Source organism: Triplophysa dalaica, chromosome 2 (assembly GCF_015846415.1).
Source record: "Triplophysa dalaica isolate WHDGS20190420 chromosome 2, ASM1584641v1, whole genome shotgun sequence".
In the NCBI taxonomy this organism is placed as follows: Eukaryota; Metazoa; Chordata; class Actinopteri; order Cypriniformes; family Nemacheilidae; genus Triplophysa; species Triplophysa dalaica.
Genome location: NC_079543.1, coordinates 17,251,364 through 17,278,166, shown reverse-complemented (window position 1 = coordinate 17,278,166; position 26,803 = coordinate 17,251,364). Strand labels below are relative to the sequence as shown.

Sequence of the window (26,803 nt, the reverse complement as noted above, 5' to 3'; positions counted from 1 at the left end):
CTGCAGAAGCTGCACCGATCCATCTGTCAATCTCCCGTTCCATCCTTCCCTCACTCGTGAACAAGACCCCCAGATACTTGAACTCCTCCACTTGAGGCAGGAACTCTCCACCTACCTGAGGTGAGCAAGCCACCCTTTTCCGACTGAGAACCATGGCCTCAGATTTGGAGGTGCTGATTCTCATAGTCAATCATGTTTATTGCTCTATCATCATTTGATCACAAATTTCACAAAAGAAAATTACATTTCTTATAAAGTACAAGAAAACTTCATCCTTTTTGTAGAAGTAATCAGTAATTTAAAGATCTATAATTATATAGAATTCATAAATTGATGTTAAATACAATGAAACTGATCTCATGTGTACGTGGACCACTAAGTGGGTTAAAATGTCAGAATAAACAAATGAGCCATCAATTTAGAGTTTGCAATATATCGGAATTAGTTTAGGTTTGGCTTTTTAAAAAATATAGAGAGAGAACGATCATAAGATAGAATTCACAATCACGGTCAAATATTACATTCTTATTGCTGGATTTTATAGTACTATGAGGGATAATTATGAATCAAAATTTATGGCTTATGGTGAAGAAATGACCATGAAAAAATGGGACACAGAAGACGCTATTCATAGACCTGTCAAGATGTGGGACATGAGATTGTGAATAATCTTGTTTTATGGCACTTCTGGTTACAGTCTAACTTGACCCTAAGTGCTGAAACTAGTACAAGTCCAGGGGGTAAATTTCAAGGCTGGAGTGAGATCCAGTTTGAAATGTAGATCTAACACATTTTAGATCACAGATCTGCAGCTGCTCTTCTAACATACACATTTATTTGCATCAAGTAAACATTTCAAACTTCTACAAATATACTGTACATGCATTTAGTAGTCAGTTCTAAATTACATATGACCTTTGTGGAATGAGAGTAATTAAAGTATTTTATAAATATATCAAAATAAATATCCAAAACATTCATGAGCAGTCTTGGATAGTCTAGAATGGCCCACAATAGCTGTTCATCACTTTACAAAACTGAAATCCAATGAGTGTTCTTGTCTGAAGTCAATCCAATTTCTGATGGTGGATTTCCTGGCTGATGTTCAGACTGCATTGTCAAAAATCTTAAGAGACTGCATGATATTTTCATCCTACAGACCAAAAGAGTCAACAATGGTATTAATTTGCATATATGTTTCAGTTAATGAAAACATAAAAATAAGATTAAAAATCATTACTTTTTGGCAGGAGTCAATGAATTCATCAATAGTTACTACGCCATCCTGGTTTATGTCCATCTTCTGAGGGGGTAAAAAATGTGATGAAGTATTAAACGGTGGAGTATTTTTGCGATTTTTAACAATTAGGCCTTTTGTATAATAGCATTACTTGGAAGAACATTCTGACGTGTTGCCGTACTACCTCTTCTTTAAGCCGGGGATGGATAGATTTCCCCATTAAATCATATATAGACTTTAATATATCAAACATTTCCTGAAACAAAAATACGAGGAACACAGCCTTAGATATAAAAATTATGTTTCTATGTCATATTACACAAAATAGACACTGTAGTTAAAAAGACATATAATAAAACTACATTTAAGAATAATATGATTTGTTTATTTGAAACCTCTTTAGTAATGTGTCCATCTTTGTCGATGTCATAAAGATTGAAAGCCCAATTCAGTTTCTCCTGAGTAGTACCCCTCAACAGAACTGAGAGATCACAAACTAACTCCTAAAAAAACAGAGATAAGCCTTTAACTCCCAAAGAAATCATAAAGCATATACATAATAGAAGTGCGAGTTTAAATTTCAATTCAAAACATTTTATTATATTCAACATCTGAAAATGAATCTGTTGCCTAAACCGTATCTACAATATAGACTGAAACCAAAAATGTGTACAAAATCTCATGCCTTTCAAAGACAAGCACTTGTCTAAACTTTTGTTATTTCAAATATATTAAATATTCTTACCTCAAAACTAAGTGAGCCATTTTGATCTTTATCAAAAGCATTAAAGAGAAAATATGCATATTTTGCTGAATCTGAAAAAGAAATGACATAAGCATGTTAGTGACAGGCATCTTTCTTAATTTTTTTGCATAAGATCTTAAGAAATCTAATGTAAGAGCCTTCTTGTTACAAATAACTGTGTTGCAAATAACTCCAGGCACTAAATATAAATCTAGGTGCAAAAAAAACACCAAAGGGTTACCCAACCTCCCATTGGGAAGAACAATGCATAGATGTTTTTAAATGTGTCCTCATTCACAACTCCACTTGGACATTCCTAGCAGAAAAAAAAAGGATCAGACAGAAATAATGAGAGACAAGAATAACTGCAACAAGAGCAATGGAACTAAAACCAATTAAAGTGAATAGCATTTTCTTTATATCTTATCGCAGCAGCAGGTGTGTAACTGAACTCTCACATTCTTAAATCCTCTGTAGAGAAGCTGTAACTCTTGTCTGGAAAAATGGGTCTGCGACTGCAGTTGTTCCAGATTTTCTGGTTGGTACCGTTCCGTCGTGCTCTCCAGCTCTTCATCCTCATTATCTGTAACATAGCAAATGCATGGCTGTCGTCATTTATTTGGGAAACTTGTTTTCTTCATTGAAAACAAGACCTTAATTTTTAAGGCAGCGGCTAAGCACTAAGTGGAAATAGCCCCCGATTCTATTTACAGCAGTAGGTTCTTTTTACACTTAGTCCAAATAGCAGCATTTCTTAGTGTATGCTATTTACACTTATCGAAAATAGCTGTATTTTCTTTGGATTGAGTAGAAATAGTAGAAGCTATTGGTACTTATCAATAGTAGCAGATAACATTACTATTTGCACCTAAGAATTGTTGTGTTTTGAATATTATGCAATGATAACAAAGTGTAAATCATTATATTTGTAAAAAATATGAAAATTATGGCAGCTTATTGAGATATTAAAGCCCTACCCCTAATCTTACCCTAAACTTTATGAATAAAAATCAATTTTATTGAAATCATAAGATCCACAGAAATGTGGAAACATTAACCTTTATTAAGCAACTCGTACTTCATTTAACCTTGATTTCATTCTCATGAAATCCCAAGGAGCACAGACATGCCCAAAATACATATTTTTAACGTCTATGTATAATGTCCAAAAGATGTCCACTGAGGAGCCAGAATGACGTCCAAGTGATATACATATAAAACGCCCAAAAGAAGTCCAAGGGTCCTAGTCCAGCAGATATACAAAAGTGGGTTTAAACTAACAGACGTTACATAGACATCATGTGAATGTCCCCCTTATGTTGCATGTTTCCTAGTATGGTATTAGGGTTGAATGTTCGTGTGACACAGCGATATTGTTGTTATTTAAAAAAAAAAATGTTTTCTTGGCTGCTTAGCAGATAGTATTTAGCAGCTATTTAATAAGTATAGGTCAACATTCATAGTGCCAAAGCCTTGATAAAATCAGGGTTTGCAGGCCTATTTTAGTAAATTTTATTAAATATTTACTACGGTGCCTTTGCAGGTCATGTCACCAAAGAGAACTTTGAGTGGTGTCTCCTTCAGGGCATTCATAATACCGCTGTCCCAGTTTCTCATGAAGAATGTCCTGCACAGTGCTTGATAGGTTGGTGCCTTCAGTTTTACAGATCTTGGGAAGCACAGGTTTGTACATATTTTTTTCCAAAACAAAGACCTACTTCAGAAGCTTACCTCTTAATATCCTTTTTCGTGTATGGTAGGAGAAATATACAACAGAGCTTTGCAGGAACCATGAAAGACCATGAAGACCATGAAAGACACATTTTTGAATGTCCGATTATAGACTTTTCAATATATGTATGACACCTTTCTGCATACTAAATATCAATTTATATTATTTATGACCATGTTTTATCAACATTTAAACAATATTAACTTTAAGAAGACTGAGATTTTTTTAAACATTATAAAAAAAGTGAAAAGATGGATTGTTCTGGCACTACTGGCTTGATCTTAAAAGGACAGTTCACCCATAAGAAAATTCTGGTAATTATTTACTCAACCTAGAGTTGTTCCAAATCTGTATAAATTTCTTTGTTCTAAAAAATGCAGAGAAAGATATCTGGAAGATTGTTTTTAACCAAACAGTTCTTGGTCGCCATTGACTACCATAGTATGTGATTGGGGGATTTGATTGTTAAATGTCCTATCAGTGGATATGGGGGGTATATATTTATCTTGTGGTAAAATGTCAATAATCCCGCCCCTTTGCTTCGGTTTTACATCCGGTCGCCCGGCAGGGGGCGGATGTTGTTGTTTATTATCTTTATTTCTTTTTTTTCCAAGTGATTGATATTGTGTCTGAATCTTCTAAATTAAATTATATATTTCTACGCTCACGCTTGCCGCTTCCTGAAATTAACCTGTGTGCTTAAGGTATACAAATACTTTCTCGTCCCTGGCGAGTATCCAGGGTGGCGAAGTCGCTCTCTATTCAGTGGTCAATTGGTGTCAGGTCACATAAACAAACGTTCATTGGACAAAGTTCTGTTGATTGGTTGTTTGACGCCCTTTAATGAAGTTGTTGTCGACCAGCTTATTTCACTAAATAGTTCCTTTTGCATGTGCCAATGCAATCGTGGGAAAAGCCTAAGGGAAAACTTAGCTCACGAACACCTTCTTCACTCGTTCGCGGGACTCTGTTTCTGAACTGATCTGGTCGGAAAGCGCCTAATGGCATCGCTGTGAAGAACCCTTTAAGCGCAGAAACCCTTTGAGTAGTCAAAAGTGCTTCTTCTGTGTCCCATTGTTTGCTTTCCTACATTCTTCAAAATACCTGAGGGTGAGTAAATGAAGACAAAATGTTAATTTTTAGGCGAACTGTTAAAGTGAAACGTGATAATACACACTGATCAAACAAAGCCATTCAGTCTATAAATACTTCAAACTATTCAGTGAATATTTCTAGGTCAAAATGTTCCTGTTCAACACTTGTTTTAGTAGAAAGACAGGTTGCTGCAGCACATTCAAGCAACCTTAAAGGTGTCATATGGCGGGAATACGTGTTTTTTTGTGTCTTTCATGTTTTATAAGTCGCCCATGCATGTTTTAGACATGTAAATTTGCAAAAATTAAAGTGTCGGAACAAAAGATACATTCAATTGAAAAGCGAATGCTCACCCAGACCTGCCTAAAACGCCTTGTGTAACCACATCCCCGCTAATCTACATAATTTCGTGGTATGACTTGACTAAGACCGCCCAAATCTATATGCAAGTAAGGTCACCGATCTTGTAAATCTCATTGCATTGTCGCGGGTGCAGCCATGTCTTGGAGGTGCTGTGTGTTTCATTGCGAATAAAAGCCTCTTTGTTTGCCCTTCCAAAAGATGAGACAACTAAAAACGAAATTGTTACATTTTATTTACAATACTGTTCCAGAACTTCACAAGGACAGTCTGGCGCTTCAGATTTGGAGCTGTAGAGTTTCTTCCTGTTTCAAGCGCTCCACCCAGAGTGAGAGAGTTCTGCCAACGGAAGTCCAAAACACGTGATTCAAGGAGCCTTGAGATGTTTTCTCTTTAAATGCTTTATTTCTTTGATTTTTGTATTTATTAAATGGCTTTCATCTTTAAAAGGGTTAAAAGTTTACCTCAGTTGGTCTGTTTAGTCGCAGCTCCATGCGTAACTATTAACTTCCGGGAACTATAGAGAGCCTACATGAACCGCCATTGCTGTGAAAAAACTGTTCCATTGGAGTCAACGGAGTTGACGCGACACTCTCTCTCAATTGCTCTGGCTCCACAATAATCCCCATCCCAAAGAAACCCAAAATCACGGGACTGAATTACTACAGACCCGACACTCCCACATATGGGTAATGAAGTCAGTCGAGAGATTGGCAATTGCCTATCTGGAGGACATAACAAGACCCTTACTGGACCCCCGCAGTTTACCTACAGAGCAAAACGTTTTTTTCATGATGCAGTTAACATGGGGCTGCATTTTTTCCTGAAACATCTGGATTGACCAGGGATTTATGTGAGGATCCTGTTTGTTGACTTCAGCTCCGCTTTCAACACCATCATCCCATCATTGCTCCATACAAAGTTAACCCAGCTATCTGTTCCTGGCTCTATCTGTCACTGGATCACCAGCTTTCTGACAGACAGGTAACATTTAGTGAGAATGGTGAAACTCACATCCAGCATCCGCATAATCAGCACTGGTGCCCCCCAGGGGTGCCTTCTCTCCCCACTGCTCTTCTCCCTGTACACCAATGACTACACTGCCAAAACCCTTCTGTCAGACTTCTGAAGTTGGCAGACGACACCACACTCATTGGCCTCATCGAGGATGGTGATGAGCCTGCATACAGACAGGACGTTGAGCAGCTGGCTATCTGGTGCAGTCATAACAACTTGGAGATAAACACGATTAAAACAGTGGAGAGGATTGTGGACTTCAGGAGAAAGCCCCCTGCACTCCCCCTGTTCTGGCATCGCCAGTCTTAGATTTTAGTTATGTATCCGGAGACTTTTATTTTGAAACCATTTGATACGAAGCGGACATTCAGGAAGTAAATACGCTAGATGAAGCAGCACAGAATTTCTGGTATTGGTTTCTCCTTGTTAGCCCTTTGAAAGCATTCCTTGTAAGTAGGAAGTAAAATATATAAATGTGGTGTTATTTAGTGTTAAGTGTGATATTGCTAATGTTAATTGACAGCTAAGTTGTTGTTAAGTTCCTATGTAACTGTTACCGTGAAGTTCATGCTTATACGTATAATACTTACCTTGTATGCTAAATACTCCACATACATAATTAATGACTCTATAGTCTAGTTATGTGTCGCATTGGGTTTGTAATGCGTTTATGGTACTCCAGTACTTTGCACTTACTGGTGTTTATGTATTTGTATTGCAGTTTCACACTAAAGCATGATAAAGTTCTCAACTGCAAACTTGGTTTACGAGACTCTTTGTGTGGAGGTGTTTAACTCGCTGGATAACAGGATAAGGCATTCTGTGAGGCCAGTACAGTGAAAAAGGAGCATTCGCAAAGAGATGCTGATGATCGTACTGCATTTCATGAAAGGTGTCCTACCCAATACGATAACTGCAGCATCATAAACAAGGATTGAGGTACACACACGCAATTAACATGGAAAGAGAAGACATTATAGAACAAGCAACAATATTAAGTAAATGTACCACAACGTCAAGCATCGCTCTGGCGGCCGCTACGGCACGTGCTAAATCTGAAGGTGCACAGGCAAGAGCTGCCTTTTCGGAGAGAGAGATATTGATAAGGACAGAAAAGGCCCGTCTAGAAGCAACACTTGATGCGCTGGAGAGAGAGAGAGAGGCCGTGGCAGCAAGGGCAGAGGCTGCAGTCATGGAGGCGGCCGCCGAAGAATTTGAGGCTAGAGAGGAATACAAACCGCTGCTACAACCCCTGCAAGGTGCACAACAACGGACTGAGGAGTATGTGAGCAAGCACAGTCATCTTAGTGGTAGCAAAATCTTACTCAAGGAACACAGTTCGACCCATGAGAAAACATCACACCATGTTAGCAGCTGTGCATCAGTATGTGAAGAAAGGGAAGATAAACCATCGGCCTTTATCCACAATCAGCCAACTAGCCACTCTGCAGTTAGCGGAATGCATGGTAATAAAGGGGTTGCTGAACAGACTTCATCTCAACTCCTGAACAGCCATCAACAGTATGCTAGAGACCTCCCTGTTCACACTCCTGCATATAGTCCTCATAGACCATATACAACCACAGCGTATCACCCGTCCAAAGACACAGCCACATCAGACTTGGCAAAATATCTTTCAAAGAGCCAGCTAGTTTCGTCTGGGCTCACCAGGTTTGACGACAAACCAGAGAATTACTTGTGCTGGAAGATGTCATTTAATAACACAATTGAGGGTCTTGATCTCAAGGCAGGAGAAGAAATCGATTTATTGATAAAGTGGCTAGGCACAGAGTCCGCTGAACACGCACGCCGCGTCAAATCAGTAAATGTGAGAAATCCTTCTGCAGGCTTGTGTTTGATATGGGAAAGGTTAGAGGAGATGTATGGTTCGCCAGAAGCCATAGAGGGTGCTCTTTTCACAAAGCTGGAAAAATTCCCTAAAGTAGCGTTCAAAGAACACCACAAGCTTAGAGAGCTGTCCGACTTGCTGTTGGAGATTGAGTCTGTGAAACATGAAGGATACCTACCAGGGCTCTCTTATTTGGACACAGCAAGGGGTATTAGCAGTGGCGGTTCTACATTGAATCACTCCCCGGGCGAGATCCGCTCTGGGTACCCCCCCATCTACTCCCACCCATCCGAGAGAAAAAAAGCCATGTTTTACCATAACTATATAAGTGTAAGACGAACCTTATATTTCTCAATTCCACAAATCCTTCAACAGAACATTTTAAAAACACAATTCTGCACAAATCAGTATAAGTTATCAGAACTTAAATATACTCTATGTACATAAATGTTGCAACATATGTACATGATGTACATATGTATCATGATGTAACACGACCAGAGAACAACAACATTAAAATATTAAGAATAATATACAAATAAAATATAGAAAAAATATTCTAAATAGCACAAATCCTTCATCACACAAAAGCAAATCTAATTATTACACTATTGCACTAAGAACAGAAAACACAAACTAAAACCTGACCTTTCTGGCCTTCCTTAATGCAAAATCATCAATAATGTCATCATACGAAATCTGCCCCCTATTGAGTTATTGATACTGATGATAGGAAGGCCAGTGAGCTGTTCTTGAGACATGGTTGACCTCAGGTATGACTTGATCAACTTTTGAAAAGCTCCTCTCTGCTTGAGCCACAGTGACTGGCAGAGTAAGTGTAATCCTGAGAGCAGTCCAAAAGTTGGGGTAGATCTCTGATAGATCCTTATCATGCATAAAAGTGATAAAATTCAAGGAGGCTGATGGTTTTTGATGGCTGACCAGTGGCAGAGGATTCTCCAAAATACTTTAGAAGTGCCCATGAATTTGCAATTGAAATTGACATCAAAAGACAGTAGGCTACAGTATAACTCTTATGAATTGCAAATTTAAATAAACATGCCCTTACATGCCAAATGTCTGTCATGACTCATTAGACGCTTTATTAATCTAATCTAAGGGAGGAACAATTAGCTCCTTGGTTACTGCCTCAAATTATATTCTTTGTCACGCAACAGAGTTATAGCAAATGTTTGCCTTTGAACACATCCAGACATATGTTAATTTCGTTGGCTAATTACAGGGCCCAACATTAACCCCAATGATGGAAATAAATAATAACTTTACTTGTAACAGTTTTGTTGCAAAGCACAATCTTATGGTGAAATTAGATCTCGTGTTTGTTGAGTTAAGACCGAATTATTGTTGTATAAGCATCATAGCAAGAAGGCTAACAAACGTAAGAGTTAACGTTACCACCCATTAACATTAGCCCTTCATTGATGATGGATAACGTCACCGTAATCATACAGAGAGAACGTAGTTACATACCTTTATCTTTTGCTCCTTTCTCCGCTTCTACTTTGATTTTTTCTTATATTGGGCACCTGACGGCTTAAACATTTTTCTCTCCATCGCTTTCATGTTTATCTGGCACTCGACAAACAAGACTAAACCACTTCACCTCCACATAATCGTTTTGGATTAACTTTTTTTATTAGCCATTTCACACACAATGCAGAAAAAAACGTGGAAAAATAGGCCTGTGCTTTAAAATTATGAATGAAATGTGCGTTATTTAGAAGAAAGTCAAGGTGTGACTGATTTTAGCCCACTAAATGGGCCCCCCTCCTTGTCCGCTCCATTTGGGAGAGGTGAACTGTCCATCAGGGGATCAGCCCCTCCCCTTTACAGTTTTCACACAGCTTCTGCGCTTCTCAGCAAGCAGGGGCGGCGATTTGCCAATTCCCAACACAGACAGTTATATTATACATAATAGAAACCTGCTTTGCGGCGCAGATTATTTTTCTTTTTCAAGTGCTTGTGCCGCCCCCCACGTGTCGTGAAAATTTGGCGCCCCGGGCGGCTGCCCGGTTCGCCCGTGCCTAAAACCGCCACTGGGTATTAGCCCTATAGTAGAGAAGCTTCCATACGGACTTCAGGATAAATGGATGATGGAGGGCTCACGCTACAAACAAAAACAGAACGTAGCCTTTCCACCATTTCACTTCTTTTCACAGTTTATACGCAACGAAGCAAAGGCACGTAATGACCCAAGCTTTAATCTACTGTCTGTACCTAATACCGTAAACAGAAGCCGGTATATTGAGAATCATGGCAATGGCCGAAGATCAGTCTCTGTTCATAAAACAGATGTGTTCCCCTCCTCCAACTCCACGTCCTCTGTTGAAGGCCCAGACAAGTTTTGCCCTGTGCATCACAAACCACATCCCTTACGAAGGTGCAGAGGCTTCAGGGAAAGACCTATTGATGAACGAAAGAAAATATTGAAGGAGCACAATATCTGCTTTAAATGCTGTGCTTCAGATAAGCATGTAGCAAGGTAATGTGAGTCAACAGCCAGATGTTTCGAGTGTGGCAGCGACAGGCATCCAACTGCCCTGCACCCAGGCCCAGTTCCATGGGCCTCCAAGCCCTCTACTTCCCCAGAAGAGCATGGCGGGGAGAAACCAGAAGTCCAAGAGTCTGCCGTTGTGTCCAACTGTACTGAAGTGTACGGAGAAGGGTTTCATGGCAAGTCTTGCTCCAAAATATGCCTTGTCACTGTCTATCCAGCTGGTGACCGCGACAAAGGCAAGAAAAGGTATGCTATGCTGGATGACCAGAGTAACAAGTCCTTAGCTCGATCCAAGTTCTTTGACATATTCAAAATAAACAGCCCTACATTACCATACACACTGAGAACTTGTTCTGGGATGGGTGAAACAGCTGGCCGACGAGCTACAGGATATGTCATAGAATCTGCAGATGGTGCAATCAGTTTCTCTCTGCCCACGCTTTTGGAATGCAACTTTATTCCCAACAATAGGGATGAAATTCCCACCCCAGCAGCCGCGCATGGCCACCGCCACCTCAGAAGTATATCTCATGAGATTCCTCCTCTGGATCCATCCGCGCATATCCTTCTTTTGCTGGGAAGAGACATATTAAGGGTCCATAAGGTACGCAGACAGATCAATGGTCCCCATGATGCAGCGTACGCCCAGAAGTTGGACTTAGGATGGGTAATTATAGGTGATGTGTGTTTGGGAAGCACTCACAAGCCCACAGAGGTCACTGTAATGAAAACATACGTTCTCGAGAACGGCAGGCCAAGCCACTTCCCTCCATGTGAGAGCCATTTGTCTGTCAAAGAGAAACCTGTCCTTCCCAATCAACTACATTTTTTCCCCTCACACCTCAAAGGAAAATTGCCTTAGCACAAACATTGGAGGCATAGGAAGTTCAGTCTTCCACCAAACCAAAAACGACAACAATCTTGCACCATCAATGGAGGATCTCTTATTCCTCGAGACAATGGAGAATGAATTCATTCAAGATGACACAAGAAGCTGGGTGGCCCCACTACCGTTCCGCCAGCCACGGAGAAGGCTCCCCAACAACCGGCAATATGCATTGAGCCGCCTTAAGTCCTTGCAACCCACCCTTGAGAGAAAAACAGAGATGAAGACCCACTTCAAGAACTTCATGCAGGCAATGCTAGATGCCCAGCACACAGAGCTCGCTCCTCCAACAGAGGAGGGCAAAGAGTACTGGTATTTGCCTTTTTTGGAGTCTATCACCCACAAAAGCCCTCACAGATACGTGTTGTCTTTGACTCCAGTGCACAGTTTGAAGGCGTATCCCTCAATGACGTGCTACTCTCCGGACCAAACATGCACAACAGTCTGCTGGGTATTCTTCTGAGATTCAGGAAGGAGGCAGTGGCAATCACAGCTAACATCCAGCAAATGTTCTACAACTTCCTGGTGCGACAGGACTGTAGGGATGTTCTGCGCTTTGTCTGGCACCAAGACAATGACATGAGTAAAGATGTGGTGGACTACAGAATGAGGGTGCATGTGTTCGGGAACAGCCCCTCACCCGCTGTGGCCACCTATGGATTAAGGAAGGCCGCGCAACAGGTAGAGGAACAGTATGGAGTTGACGTCCGACACTTCATAGAACGTGACTTCTATGTGGACGATGCTCTCAAGTCTGTCGCCACTGTACAACAGGCAATTCATCTTCTCAAAAGGACACAGAAGATGCTGGCGGCCTCAAACTTGCGGCTTCACAAGATAGCCTCTAACAGGCCAGAGGTTATGGACGCATTCCCAGTGGAGGATAGGGCCAAGGACTTCCAGGATCTCGACCTGTTCATGGACGACCTACCAGATCAGCGCAGTCTCGGAGTAAGATGGAACATTATGTCAGACTACTTTACATTCCATGTCCCAGAGATGGAAAGGCCTTATACACGCAGGGGTGTGCTCTCCATGGTAAACAGCCTTTTTGACCCCCTCGGGTTCCTGGCACCAGTAACCGCACAAGGACGGCTTCTGCTCAGAGAAGTATCAGCACAGGCTTCTGACTGGGACACAATTCTCCCCGAGGAATTGCATGAAAAATGGATTGAATGGCGAACTTCTCTGCGACATCTTGGCAACATCCATTTGCCGCGAACATACTCACGCATTCCCTCCTCTAAGATCCAGAGCACAGAGCTATGTGTCATCTCGGATGCATCTGTGAAAGCTATAGCCACTGTGGCTTACCTGAAGGTCACCAGCACTGAAGGGAACACAGAACTGGGGTTTGTCATAGGGAAAGCACGCCTTGCTCCTCAGCCTGAACTCACCATCCCCAGGCTTGAACTGTGTGCAGCAGTCACGGCTGTAGAAATGGCAGAGGTAATAAGTGAAGAGATTGACCTCACACTTGACTCCATTAGCTTCTATACAGATAGCAAGGTGATTCTTGGTTATATACACAATCAGTCAAGATGTTTTTATGTCTATGTAAATAACAGAGTTCAGCGCATTAGGCAGTCTACTGTACCTGCACAATGGCATTATGTACCAACGGATCAGAATCCTGCCGACCATGGCTCACGCTCTGTTCCGGCCTCAAAACTCCTCAGCACCAACTGGCTCTCAGGACCTTCGTTCCTTCATCATTCATCAGTGTCGCCGTCAGAACATGATGCATTCAAGTTGCTTGAACCAGAGAAGGATGCAGAGATCCGCCCAGAGGTGAAAACTCTGTCCACGCATATCACAGAAAATCTCCTGAGCTCAAAGAGATGGGAAAGATTCTCCACATGGAAATCAATGACAAATGCTGTTGCCAACCTCCAGCACATTGCTCGCTGCTTTGCTCATCCTAAAGAAAATGAAGACTGTAATGGCTGGCACATTTGTAGGAGGGTGCCCTACTGTAACACTCTTGAAGAAGCAGAGAAGGTGATCATCAGACATGTACAGCGTGAAGTCTATGCAGAGGAATTCTGCTACATTGAAGCAAAACGGAATCTGCCACATAGCAGTCCTCTCATAAAGCTGAACCCATCTATAGACAACACTGGCGTGCTCCGCATAGGTGGCCGCATTAATCAGTCAGGCCTCGAGTTGAAAGAGACACACCCCATTATCTTACCTGGCAACCATCATGTCTCAACACTGTACGTCACCACCATGAGAAGATCCAGCATCAAGGGAGACATTTCACAGAGGGCGCCATCAGAGATAACGGCCTGTGGTTAGTTGGAGCTAAAAGGTGTGTAAATAAAGTCCTCAACAAGTGTGTGAATTGCAGGAAACTCAGAGGAAAGATTCAGGAGCAGCAGATGAGTGATTTACCTGCAGATCGTCTCCAGATGGATCCCCCCTTCTCATACGTGGGCTTGGACATGTTCGGGCCATGGGAGGTGTTCACCAGACGAACGCGTGGGGGACAAGCCAACAGTAAGCGATGGGCAATACTGTTCACCTGTTTATGCATTAGGGCTGTCCACATTGAAGTTGTCGAAGAAATGACGTCTTCTAGCTTCATCAATGCCTTTAGGCGCTTTGTTGCTCTGCGTGGCCCTGTCAAGCAGCTGCGCTCAGATTGCGGCACAAATTTTGTTGGTGCATGCAGAGAGATGGGAATCACTACAGAACAGGAAAGAGTCCAGGGGCCCGTTCTTCGTACGTCGCTAACTCGGTTAGCTGGATTTGATTGTTGACGATTTGGCATGATCTTGGATTGTTTGGTTCTTCGAAGCTCGTCCTAGACTTGCTGTCATAGCAACAGGTCCGTAAGCTTGAACCTGCTCGCGAGCAGGCTTACTTCATGTAAACAGGATTAGATTGCGGCTTTATAAGAGGAGGAGCTGGGTAAGTCTGTCGCAGAGCTTTTCGAATTAATCGCGTTTTGCGAGATCGACAGGATCCTTTAGCGCAGCGCGATAATCTACTGATTGAGAGATATCGTTTTTCTCGGGAGGGTGTAATCTACATTATCAACTTGTTGGACCCACACGTTAAATGTTCGACTCGTCGCAGTCGGGCTTTAACAACTGCACAAACAGTTTGTATAGCTTTGTGACTCTTTGCGAGTGGCATTTTCCTTTACACTATTGGAGATGCAGAAAACTTGGGTAAACGTGCTGTTTGTCGTGCCACTCGCAAAGTTTATCTGTCACTCAAACAGTTTTTAGGGGGCTTTGTGGTATTTCCAAGCCAGTTAAGACCACAGGCTGTGAAGCAGATTTGTTTTGCCATTGCAGGTACATTATAATTGTTAATGAAGATCATGGAATCATGATCATGCCAAAAAGTAGCCTAGGACTTACAGTATTTGTTCCTCAGGCTTCCCTAACCTTATTGGTGCCATAGACTGCACACACGTCCCCATCAAGGCCCCACCTGGCCCAAATGAAGAGGATTTTTTGAACCGAAAGGGATTTCACAGTGTAAATGTGCAAGTAAATTACTATTACAATTATTCATATTCCAGATTAGCAATAAATAAATAAAAGTAACGTAATCAAAAAGTATGCAGTTGACTGATTACAAATATTTTAGATGGTGTGTGACTCCATGTTCGACATCACAAATGTGGAAGCCATGGCCTGGTTCTGTGCATGACTCCAGGATTTTCAGAGTCACATTTATGCACATTATTTGAACGTGGAAAGGAAAAATTATTTAAAACTCACTGTATTACATAATTTTATTCTGAGCCTAACAAAACTGCATTTTTCCAGGTGCTTACGATGGGATCCTGTTTGGCGACAGGGGCTATGACTGCAGGCAGTACTTCATGACGCCATTCCCTGACCCAAACCCTGGACCACAAACCCGTTACAATACAGCTCTAGCCAGGACAAGGGCACGCATTGAAATGACCTTTGGCCAACTAAAGGAAGATTTCAGTGTGTTAAGGGTCTGAGGGTTGCACCTGGAGAGGACCCCTGTGGTGGAGGTGCAGCCTGATGATGACCTCCAGACAGTGCACTTGGACCAACCTAGTGGCAGAGCTGCACGGGACAGAATTGTGGAACACGATTTCATGAATTCTTTTTTTTACACATAAACTTTCATTAAATGAATAATAGAAGACAACATGCATAGTTCATGGAGTTTTATTTCAATGATTGTTTCTCAAGAAAAGCCAGTGATGTTCATCTTTTGCCTGCAATAAGATATATATATATAGTTATCCAAGTGCAGCAATAGTGCTCTTTGTGAAAAATAGTGTTTAAGCACTTACTCTGAAGTTTCTTTTAAAGCAACTCAATCTCTGGTGCCAGTTTTTTTTTCTTTAAGATGTCAATTTCAATTTCTCCCCTTAATTTTTGTTTTTTTAAGAGCAAAATACTCAATTTTATGTTGAAGATTCCGTTTATATAGGGTACGGATATCCCCCTGTGCCATTAAAGAAAAAAAACTCAAGCCTGATGCAACAGAAAAAGGAAAAGTAGACTGTCGACCTCTGTATATCTTTGTGCTGTAGGCCTGTCTGTAAGCGTTTCCTCCTGCAACTCATATTGCAGTCAGAAATAATGTGTCCACACCTCTAAATTACATAAAGTTATTTGTGCACTTACAAGTGATTCCTCCAAAGGACAGTCATCTGAGAGGGTTTCTTCACTGTCCTCTGCAAAAGAAAAATGGGTATTGCAAAGTGTTGCACTTTCTTTCCTTTTGATGTAAAGTTAGAAATGTCCACTCACTGCACATATTTCAGACACCACTTTCCTAGGAACAGATAAAAGTGTTGCTGTATTATGTAAAACTACACAAAAGAGGAGAACTCAATGGCATAACAATACACTAGGAGAAAATATGATCAATATCAAATTGCAAAAAAATTACATTAGTTATACAGCTTTCACCTTCACAAGTCAAAGCATTGACTCAATATTTATTTGTTGAAATGACTGTACAAGCCATTTGGATTATAGACATAATTTAACGCAGCAACAAATTATTTACGAAAATTGAAATATATATGAAATATGAAATTATTAAAATAAGACTATATACTGTAATAATAAGTGATATAACCATAACACTTACGCATTTAATTTGTCTGCTACTTTTTGCCAGTCCTCTCCCCTGGCGTTTAAATTATTTTTTCAAATTATTACTGGAAGCATAACCATCCAGTAATAATTCTTGCTCTGCTGCGTAGAAAAACTGAGCGCGCTCTTTTGCCATGATGAGCAGCCAATAGCAGCGTTGCTGATCATTGTTTCTACTATCGATGCATATCCCCTTTTAAGCAAGCGCACGAACGCGCAATTATCTCAGATAACTCAATCCAGCGATACTAATCATAAGCGGCCGGTGTGTTCGAAGAACCCAATTAACCGGATCATGATTAGCACGATGATATCATCTTGGATGTGTCATTTGATCTCGGATGTAATAAGCGACGTACGAAGAACGGGCCCCAGGACTACCTAAAGGAGCAGAAGTGTGTATGGATCTTCAATCCTCCCCATTCATCTCACATGGGCGGAGTGTGGGAGCGCATGATTGGCGTGGCACGACGAATACTAGACAGCATGTTGCTGCAGGCTGGAAATGTGCAGCTGACGCATGAAACATTGACCACATTCCTGGCTGAGGTCACTGCCATAATCAACGCTCGTCCTCTGGTGCTGTCTCATCTGACCCGGAGCATCCTCACATTCTGTCACCCTCCAACCTACTGACTCAGAAATCGTGCGCATGCATTTCCCCCTTAAGTGACTGTAATCCAAGGGAGATGCTGAAGTATCAATGGAAACGTGTTCAGATGTTGGCTGGTGAGTTCTGGAACAGATGGCGGAAGGAGTACCTCTGCACCTTACAGTCACGCCAGAAATGGAAACACAAAAGGACTGTCATCAGAGAAGGAGATGTGGTTCTTCTCAAGGATAAGCAAGCGAGGAGGAACGAATGGCCAATGGGGGTCATTATAAAGACTGTTCCAAGCCATGATGGCCTCATTAGGAAGGCTGAGATAAAGGTTGTTCAGCAGGGAACTACAAAGATCTATTATAGACCTATTTCAGAGCTTGTACTTCTTCTATCCCCAGAGTGAAGTTAATATTAGCAGTCATGTTTGTAATGGTATATTGAAGATACCAGACGGGGTGTGTTCTGGCATCGCCAGTCTTAGATTTTAGTTATGTATCCGGAGACTTTTATTTTGAAACCATTTGATACGAAGCGGACATTCAGGAAGTAAATACGCTAGATGAAGCAGCACAGAATTTCTGGTATTGGTTTCTCCTTGTTAGCCCTTTGAAAGCATTCTTTGTAAGTAGGAAGTAAAATATATAAATGTGGTGTTATTTATTGTTAAGTGTGATATTGCTAATGTTAATTGAAAGCTAAGTTGTTGTTAAGTTCCTATGTAACTGTTACCGTGAAGTTCATGCTTATACGTATAATACTTACCTTGTATGCTAAATACTCCACATACATAATTAATGACTCTATAGTCTAGTTATGTGTCGCATTGGGTTTGTAATGCGTTTATTGTACTCCAGTACTTTGCACTTACTGGTGTTTATGTATTTGTATTGCAGTTTCACACTAAAGCATGATAAAGTTCTCAACTGCAAACTTGGTGTACGAGACTCTTTGTGTGGAGGTGTTTAACTCGCTGGATAACAGGATAAGGCATTCTGTGAGGCCAGTACACCCCCTTTCTCACCATCATGAACAGCACTGTTGTAGCAGTGGAGTCATTCAGGTTCCTGAGCACCACCATCTCTGAGGACCAGAAGTGGGACAATCACTTTGCCTCCATTGCTTAAAAAGCCCAGCAGAGGTTGTACTTCTTAGATCAGCTGAAGAAGTTCTACCTACCACAAACTCTATTGAAACAGTTTTACTCAGCAGTCATGTACTCTGTCCTCTGCACATCCATCATCTCTGGTTTGGCTCAGCCACAAAGTCAGACATCAGAAGACTACAGAGGACGGTTCGGACTGCTGAGAAGATCGTAGGTGCTCCCCTGTCCACCCTCCAAGAACAGTATACTTCCAGAGTGAGGAAAAGGAATCAGAAAATCACCCTGGACCTCTCACATCCAAGCCATCATCTCTACACAATGATCCCGTCCGGTCGGCTCCACAGAGCACTGAGCACCAAAACATCCAGACACAAAAAAGGCTTCTTCCCTCAGGCCATCTACCTCTTGAACAGTGAAATGTGTATTACCCACTGTGCAATTAATAACTCTGTTCAATATTAATTATATCCTCCAGATAATACACTGTCTATTTATTATACAACTTTTTCTGTAAATTATATTTCATTCTGCTGTATAAAGCACATACCTTGAACTACAATAGTATATTCCTATTTTTACTTGTACATATTTACATACACACCTAGCTTCACTCTCTTTATCTTATGTTTATTGTATTGTATTTCTTAATTTTTTATGCCCCTAGATCCTTATTTAAATAATCTGTGTACTGTATTCTATTGTGTTATGGTCTCAGTGTACTGTTGTTGCTGTTTCTGTGTACTGGACCCTCCTGTCACCAAAACAAATTCCTTGTATGTGCAAACATACTTGGCAATAAAGCTCTTGCTGATTCATATTAAAGATGTTACAAATTGATCATAAAAAGTCACACTACTCACCACATTTCCCTTCAAGGAACACAAGAGAATACAAAGAATATATTCTAGCCCTATTTTGAATGCAAGATCAATAATAAGGGTATTAATAACCAACAATAAGAAATTTTCATGCCAAGTACTATTTACAATCCTTGAAAAAAACAATTAACATATCTGACACCATCTTGTTCATGCTTTTTCTAGGCTTGAGCATGTGCTCTCCCATTTTGTGTCTTGACCCCGCCCCCTCGTTTCCCCATTAATTATCTTGTTATTGATTCATGCCCCTCACCCCATTATTTGCTCCCTATGTATTGCTCTAAATTGTGTCCCAAATGACCTACTATACACTATGCACTTAAACGATGCACTATGCATTCAACTAGAAGGGAAGTATCGCCCCAAATGGACTACTAAACGGTTTTATAGTAAGCGAAAGTATATCGTTGCCCAGATGAGCGTAAATGACGTCAATCGCACGGCAAAATGCATTCCATTCCATTCCATTTTCTACCGCTTATCCGAACTACCTCGGGTCACGGGCTCAGGAGTCATCGGGCATCAAGGCAGGATACACCCTGGATGGAGTGCCAACCCATCGCAGGGCAGGCAAAATGCATGTGAATTAAAAAAAGTCTGCACTGTAAATTTAATATAGTTTTCATCTGTTTTGCCCAGAAATACTATAGTCATAATCAGATTTAAACATTATCACTCTTAAGGAGAGTTTCGCTTACGTAGCGGAAGGGGGCGTGGCTTTCAGACGCTGCTCATGCAAAATTCTCCTGCAGAGTGATAACGCTTCAATATGATGATGACTTAAGTAATGCTGGGCCAAACAGATGAAAACTACAGTAAATGAACAATGCACAAGTATATTTTTATTCACATGCATTGTGGCGTGCGATTGACGTCATTGGCGCTGGTTTAGGAAACCGATATACTTCCGGTTTGTATAAAACCGTTTAGTATTCCATTTGGGAAGATACTACACTTCTGAAATTCATATACTAGATACGAGGTCTCCTATTAAAGTTTCACGGCAGAATATAAACCTTAAAGCCAGATGAAATGTGGCATATAAAATTAGCTTAAAAAGATACTGGTGTCTGCAATGCTTAATTTATGGCTTTATTAAAGGATCATCAGTGTCTCATGGTGGGCTATGCAATGATGGAGTGTGTAATTATATTTAGTCCCATAAGGATATTAAGCATAGGCAAGGGAAAGATGAAATTAATTAGAACTCTCATCCACAGAGTCGAGACTATTATTGAGTACTGCAATTTCAATATATAGCACAAAGGGTATGGAAAAGGATCATTGGATATGATTGTATTACACCTTGTAACAATAGAAACATAATAAAATCAAAATAAGATACACAGTCTAAATACTGAATTCATAGTTTTGAATAGACCTACAAACAATGGAGGAAAACACACACATGTGGTTGATTTACAGTCGTATGATCAGGGATGTGGTTTATACATCACTGTTGTGTAAAGGTCTGTGTATTATTCATACTGAAAGACAGCAATAATCTCTGAGATATTACAGCAGTGATCCACCCTACACGGGAGTCAAACATGATTATTTCTAACCGTAGCAAATCTAAAACTCTTACATGAAATATTAAGCATTTCCATAATGAAAGCCTTTAAAAGTATAGAAAGAAAGATTCATTTATAATCATGTGGAAACAGTAAAACAGCAGTTGATCCTTTTCAATATTGTAATTGTATTTATAATTTTGAGTTTTAAACATAATTTATCACCACACTGATTGTACTCTCTAAAGGATCATTAGTGAATGTATTGAAAGTTGTCAAGGGTTAGTCAGTGCAGTGATTAACAATATGGCAGATTGACTATTTCAGACCTATACCCCTTCTAATCAATTAAAAAATTTAATCTAGAAATACTTGCAAACACCGTTTGAGTTGAGTATTAAGAAAAGGTTATCTTGTTGTATTATGAATACTTTTGATATTGTGGTATACCTGTGCCAGGTTTGATTTCGAATTGAGCCATTCTAACGTAAGCCTATAGAATATGAATTTTAGTAGTCATTGCAATAGTAGGTTTGCTGTGGATACTTCTTACAGCAAACTGTTCCCTTTTTTTATTGAAAGCCAACCACACGGACTGGCCATCTGTCCAGAGGGTTACCCTGCCTACAATGCGGATAGGTTACAACCCTCCCACATCCCGGCAGAGGACAAGCGGCTTTGTAGATACAACACTTGATTAAGTGGTGGTATTTCAAAGGCAAGACCACGACTAGTTGTCACACTTTTTAATTGAAAATGTATTTGTCAGGAGGGTTATTTGTTATATTGATTAATTTGTTAGAATAAAAAAATCCTGTTTGACACTGATTTGAAATAAAATGGAATACTAATATGTAACAGTAACTTGCCTTGAAATCAGTGAGACAACAATTAGATAAATGTTCCCGCTTTTGGTTAAAACCTATAGGCACCTTGGATTTTAGGTGAACCTAGTATTAATGTCTTCCAGTAAGGTTTGATTGTCCTTGCTTGATTATACAAGAGCTATTAAAACAATGTTAATTTTTCAATAATTTACAAAATATTACCACTTTCCCATGTAATAACTATAGGCCCACTGTTTCCATTTTTGTATGAGACCAAGCCAGTCTGACTGGTGTGTAATACATTTAGGAAACACATTATTCATACATTATAAATTAATACATTTTAGTAGCAGTTATTACGATTTTACTTAATTATAGGATGCTAAACAGACAATGTAGATTAAAATAAGAAATATATTGTCAGTAAAAAGCTTAAATCAAAATTGTATAGGCTTTACGGTCATTCTTATGGTCAATAGTTTCAATGTACATGGATTACTGATCTGTCAAGCACTGTATTTATTTTTGCTTTAACATAAAAAGTATGTTACCCAAATTATAAATAGTAGGCTCTTCCAAAATGTATGTAACTATAGTAACATAGACTACATGGCATAGATGTATAGATTTAAAATAGTAATGTTATGCTAACTAAAAAAACGAAATTAATAATAAGAACATTTTGATTTACATGAACAAGCATTTTAAATGCCAAATAAAGCACTAAATCGCATGGAAAAAGACGCTTAAAAAGATTTTTAGTTCTTCCTTTTACCTGATTTCAGAGTGCCTGAGATCAATCGAGCAATGTGCTGAGTGAACTTGATCAACTGACGTTTGCATCGTCGCCGCCGGCTGCTCATCGCTCAAGTTTTCAGAACTAGTTAAATGTCCAGTCGGGTTCAAATCCGTAACATTTAATTTTGTACCAGGTTTAGCCTAGGTGTGTACGTTGTCCAATGTTAGAGGGCTTCAACGTAACCAACATCATCTTTGAGCGAATAATTTTCTGCTCTCTCTCTCTCTCTCTCTCTCTCTCTCATGCGCGCGCGCACACGTACGCTTTTGTCAATCGTTTTATTATAGAAAGTTTCACCTCTTCCAATAAACATCTAGCTTTGAACTATGAATCTTAACCTTTTAAACCATTTATAAATCATTAAACGTTACATTTGATTACGAGCTTACGAAGAAGAAACATTTTCTATATAAACGCACTCCAATGCAATAGAATCCATTTTTGAAACAAAACAGTAACTTAAATAGCTTGAGTGGTGCATTTAAAAAGCGCCCTCTGTTGGTATATGTAATGGAATGACTTTAGGCAAATAAACTCAGCAAAAAAAGAAACGTCCCATTTTACAGATCTTAAATGTAAAGGGTTTAAAAAATGTTTTCCATGCATGTTCAATCAACCATAATCAATTAATTAACATGCACCTGTGGAATGGTCGTTAAGACCTTAACAGCTTACAGAGAGTAGGCATTTAAGGTCACAGTTCTAAAAACGCAGGACACTAAAGAGACTTGTCTACCGACTGTGAAAAACACTCAAAGAAAGATGGCCAGGGTCCCTGCTCATCTGCGTGAACGTGCATTAGGCATGCTGCAGGGAGGCATGAGGACTGCTGATGTGGTTAGGGCAATAAATTGCCATGTCCGCACTGTGAGACGCCTAAGACAGCGCTACAGGGAGACAGGAAGGACAGCTGATCATCCTCGCAGTGGAAGACCACGTGTAACAACACCTGCACAGGATCGGTACACCGAATATCACACCTTTGTGACAGGTACAGGATGGCCACAACAACCGCCCGAGTCACACCAGGAACACAAAATCCCTCCATCAGTGCTCAGACTGTCCGCAATAGGCTGAGAGAGGCTGGACTGAGGGCTTGTAGGCCTGTTGTAAGGCAGGTCCTTACCAGACATAACCAGCAACAACGCCGCCTATGGGCACAAACCCACCTTCGCTGGACCAGACAGGAGTGGCAAAAAGTGCTTTTCACTGATGAGTCACGGTTTTGTCTCACCAGGGGTGATGGATGGATTCGTGTTTATCGTCGAAGGAATGAGCGTTACGCCGAGGCCTGTACCCTGGAGCGGGATCGATTTGGAGGTGGGGGGTTCGTCATGGTCTGGGGCGGTATATCACATCACCATCAGACTGAGCTTGTTGTCATTGGAGGCAATCTCAATGCCTTGCGGTACAGGGAAGACATCCTCCTCCCTCATGTGGTACCCTTTATGCATGCTCATCCGTACATGATCCTCAAGCAGGACAATGCCTCCAGCCATACTGCCTGTTCTGTGCGTGAGTTTCTGCATGACAGCAATGTCAGTGTTCTGCCATGGCCAGCGAAGAGCCCGGATCTCAATCCCATTGAGCACGTCTGGGACCTGTTGGATCGCAGGGTGAGGGCTAGGGCCATTCCCCCCAGAAATGTCCAGGAACTTGCAAGTGCCTTGGTGGAAGAGTGGGGTAACATCTCACAGCAAGAACTGACAAATCTGGTCCAGTCCATGGACCAGAGCAGGAGATGCACTGCAGTACTTCAAGCAGCTGGTGGCCACACCAGATACTGACTGGTACTTTTGATTTTGAGCCTACCTTCATTCACGGACACATTATTCTATTTCTGTTAGTCACATGTCTGTGAAACATTTTTAGTTAATGTCTTATGGTGTTGACTCTTTTAAGGTTCATTTTCTAAATTCTCCTTTTATTTTTAAACTTAAGAGAACATGAAAAAAACTGGGTCAGTTTAGGGAGCAATTCACTCCATTAACTTATTGTTATTAGGATACCTATTGTTTTACATGGAAAACGTTATTTTAAAGTTTATATTTGAAATATGCTCAAAAACGATAAAATTACAGAAAGAGACAATACATTTACATGAAGAATGGGGAAAACAATTGAATATATATCTACGGAAGCCGATGGGTGTCGCCGCGCTGCAACGGAAGAAAACAAAGGCAAACGGAAAAAAAAACCTAAAATTTAAAAAGTCTCTTCATTAGTTTGGTGACATATGTCCTGCAAGGGTGACTCAAATAACTGATGCACAATGGCTGGAAGGCGCTTCATTTCACTGTGGCCATATTCGTAGGTGGAGTTATATATATTACATATTGTTGTATGTCAACAATATACAAAAAAAAAAACATTTTTATAGGCTACAACAGGCTGTCAATAAACATTCTGTTTTGTCCGTTCTGTTTAATGATTTTGTCACGCGTGGGTTTAAACACAGTTTTTATGCATTTTTCTATTGTAGCCGTCCGATTTGAACAATTTAATTATTTTAAACCATTAAAAGAAACCATGAAACATATTGTGAGCTGCACTACGTTTAATAGTGTTGAATTAATCATAAAGTATATTTAACACGATCGACAACAAAGAAAATTGGACTCCAATATAGGTTCTTTGTTGATAATTCCACCTACAAATATGGCCTCAGTGAAATTAAGCCATTACAACCATTGTGCATCAGTTATTTGAGTCCCCCTGGAAACACTTCCTTTGTGTTTTTGCCAATTTGCAGCGCGTCTCTGTATTTGTTTGTTTTGCGCGGATGAGTTGCAAGGATTTGCTGCGCGTTTTTGTGTTTGTTTGTGTTCTGTGTATTTGCAAGACATATGTCACCAAACTAATGAAGAGGCTTTTTGAATTTGCATGTGTTTTTATGTTTGCATGTGTTTTCTTCCGTTGCAGCGCGGCGACACCTAGCGGCTTCCGTATATATCCTTATATCCTAGCATTTTACAGAAAGAAATATTTTACGGTATATTTCTGTTTTTCCTGTTCAAAAAAAAAATGTTTACAGTGTATGTTGCCTTGATTTGTATGGTTTGAGACCATACCGAGTTGTTTATATTACAGATCCAGTGTGTAAAAGTACACCATCACAATGGGAGCCATCAGGTTCGTTACACTGGAACTAAGCAAATTGGACGAGGACCTCTCAGGTTTGGAGCTTGACCTTAAGACAAAGAAAAAGAGCAACTTTAAGTCAGCGAATCATATGAAAAATGTAAGATTTAACTGCTCTCCTCTGCTTACTTGAAAAACGAGTTGCAGTCGAAGGAGTTCTTGAAAGCATGTGGCACCATGGTGATCTGTGTTAATGTTTCATCTGGCTTTTTAATAATCCTGATTTCATTAACCTCGAAAGATTCCATGGGGGAAATCAGCAGATCAATTTCCTCTGACTGACATTTGTCATCAATGTTGAACACAGAACATGAAGTAATGTTCAAAATAGTCCCAATATCATCTAAATCTTCTAATACATCACTATACTTCAGTTTTGCTGGCAAGAAAGTCCCAAATCTGACCAAATCCCCATATTTTAGCTCTTCATTTTCTCCGCCAGAATAAATCGTTTTACACATGTCTTTTCTTAAATGTTGCATGGCATCTATCAGCAGGAAGTAAAGAGATTTAAAATGAAAATCATTTTGATACTCTGTGATGTTCTTGCCTTTGCTGTAAAGCTCCATGTTGAATAATTTATGAAATCTATGACTAGCGTCTGCATAGCTCTTCAGTGCAGCCATGTGCTCCTGTTTGGCCCCTGGAATCTTCTCTTTGCATGTTGCATTAGCTTCCCACATCATTTTAAATTCTTTACTGTTGTTCAGCTCTTGTTGCAGAAGACCTCCTGGTTTCGTTACTATCTGAAACATCTCATCCCTGCAACTGCTGTAATCCACAACTTCAGGAAACATGTGTAAATGTATCACCGCATTAGATAACCGACCAAACGTCTGAAAGCAGAATCATATTACACAGGAAAAATATGAATCTCTGAACCCCACAGTGTGATGAGTTTTATAAATTATGATGTAATTAAGAGCTTACACTGTACAAGAGGACAAAAAAATATGCAGGAAACCTCACACTTCCCATTGTCTAAACTGGTTAACGGCCACAGGTCTAAACATAACAGAGGGAGAGAATATAGATTAAAAAAGCTTTTATAAAAACATGCTGTCCGGAAAATTTAACCTATTTATTTATTATTTAAATAACTCCCCATAACATGAAGAACATCAAACCATCATGACTTTCAGAAAAAGGTTGTTCAAAAAATCTGAACTCACCGTCTTGGTTGTTTGAAGGGCTGATAAGCAGAAATCGAATGACCAGACTGCAAAGGACTAAAGGGTGTTCACCGAATGCCAAAGATTGTGGAGGAAGCCTTATCAGAAGCTACACTCTGCCTTTTCCTTCCTGTTTTAAATGGTTCAGTACTCAGCAAAGCTAGCCAGGCAAATCTTGTGAGAGAAGCTACAGTTAATATATTTATGAAGAACAGG

At 40.3% G+C, this 26,803-nt stretch overlaps 4 protein-coding genes across 5 annotated transcripts; 2 read left to right on the top strand and 2 right to left on the bottom strand.

Moving 5' to 3' along the window:
* Positions 1–947: 947 nt before the first annotated feature.
* Positions 948–22,373, bottom strand: kcnip4b (potassium voltage-gated channel interacting protein 4b). 2 transcript variants are annotated; one of them, XM_056773393.1, is made up of 8 exons: positions 22,251–22,373; positions 2,444–2,568; positions 2,232–2,301; positions 1,986–2,056; positions 1,636–1,743; positions 1,392–1,496; positions 1,241–1,303; positions 948–1,153 (listed from the first exon to the last, which is right to left on the bottom strand). In XM_056773393.1, the coding sequence occupies exons 1-8, from the start codon at positions 22,336–22,338 to the stop codon at positions 1,106–1,108; spliced, it is 678 nt and encodes a 225-aa protein (XP_056629371.1). In that variant the 5' UTR covers positions 22,339–22,373; the 3' UTR covers positions 948–1,105. The 2 variants fall into 2 exon arrangements, with proteins under 2 accessions (XP_056629371.1, XP_056629379.1); XM_056773401.1 differs by having other exon boundaries at positions 1,425–1,496.
* LOC130440302 (uncharacterized) lies at positions 6,572–9,593 on the top strand. Its single transcript, XM_056773357.1, has 2 exons — positions 6,572–6,638; positions 6,911–9,593. Exon 2 carries the CDS (start codon positions 7,148–7,150, stop codon positions 8,483–8,485), a length of 1,338 nt encoding a protein of 445 aa, XP_056629335.1. The 5' UTR covers positions 6,572–6,638; positions 6,911–7,147; the 3' UTR covers positions 8,486–9,593.
* On the top strand, positions 10,176–15,461 carry LOC130440294 (uncharacterized). The gene is made up of 2 exons (XM_056773344.1): positions 10,176–14,948; positions 15,231–15,461. Exon 1 carries the CDS (start codon positions 11,875–11,877, stop codon positions 13,741–13,743), a length of 1,869 nt encoding a protein of 622 aa, XP_056629322.1. The 5' UTR covers positions 10,176–11,874; the 3' UTR covers positions 13,744–14,948; positions 15,231–15,461.
* A 1,928-nt stretch (positions 22,374–24,301) lies between the features above and the next one.
* Positions 24,302–26,658, bottom strand: si:ch211-145b13.6 (T-cell ecto-ADP-ribosyltransferase 1). Its single transcript, XM_056773369.1, has 4 exons — positions 26,588–26,658; positions 26,346–26,420; positions 25,545–26,251; positions 24,302–25,464 (listed from the first exon to the last, which is right to left on the bottom strand). The coding sequence occupies exons 2-4, from the start codon at positions 26,391–26,393 to the stop codon at positions 25,359–25,361; spliced, it is 861 nt and encodes a 286-aa protein (XP_056629347.1). The 5' UTR covers positions 26,394–26,420; positions 26,588–26,658; the 3' UTR covers positions 24,302–25,358.
* Between the last annotated feature and the right edge of the window lie 145 nt (positions 26,659–26,803).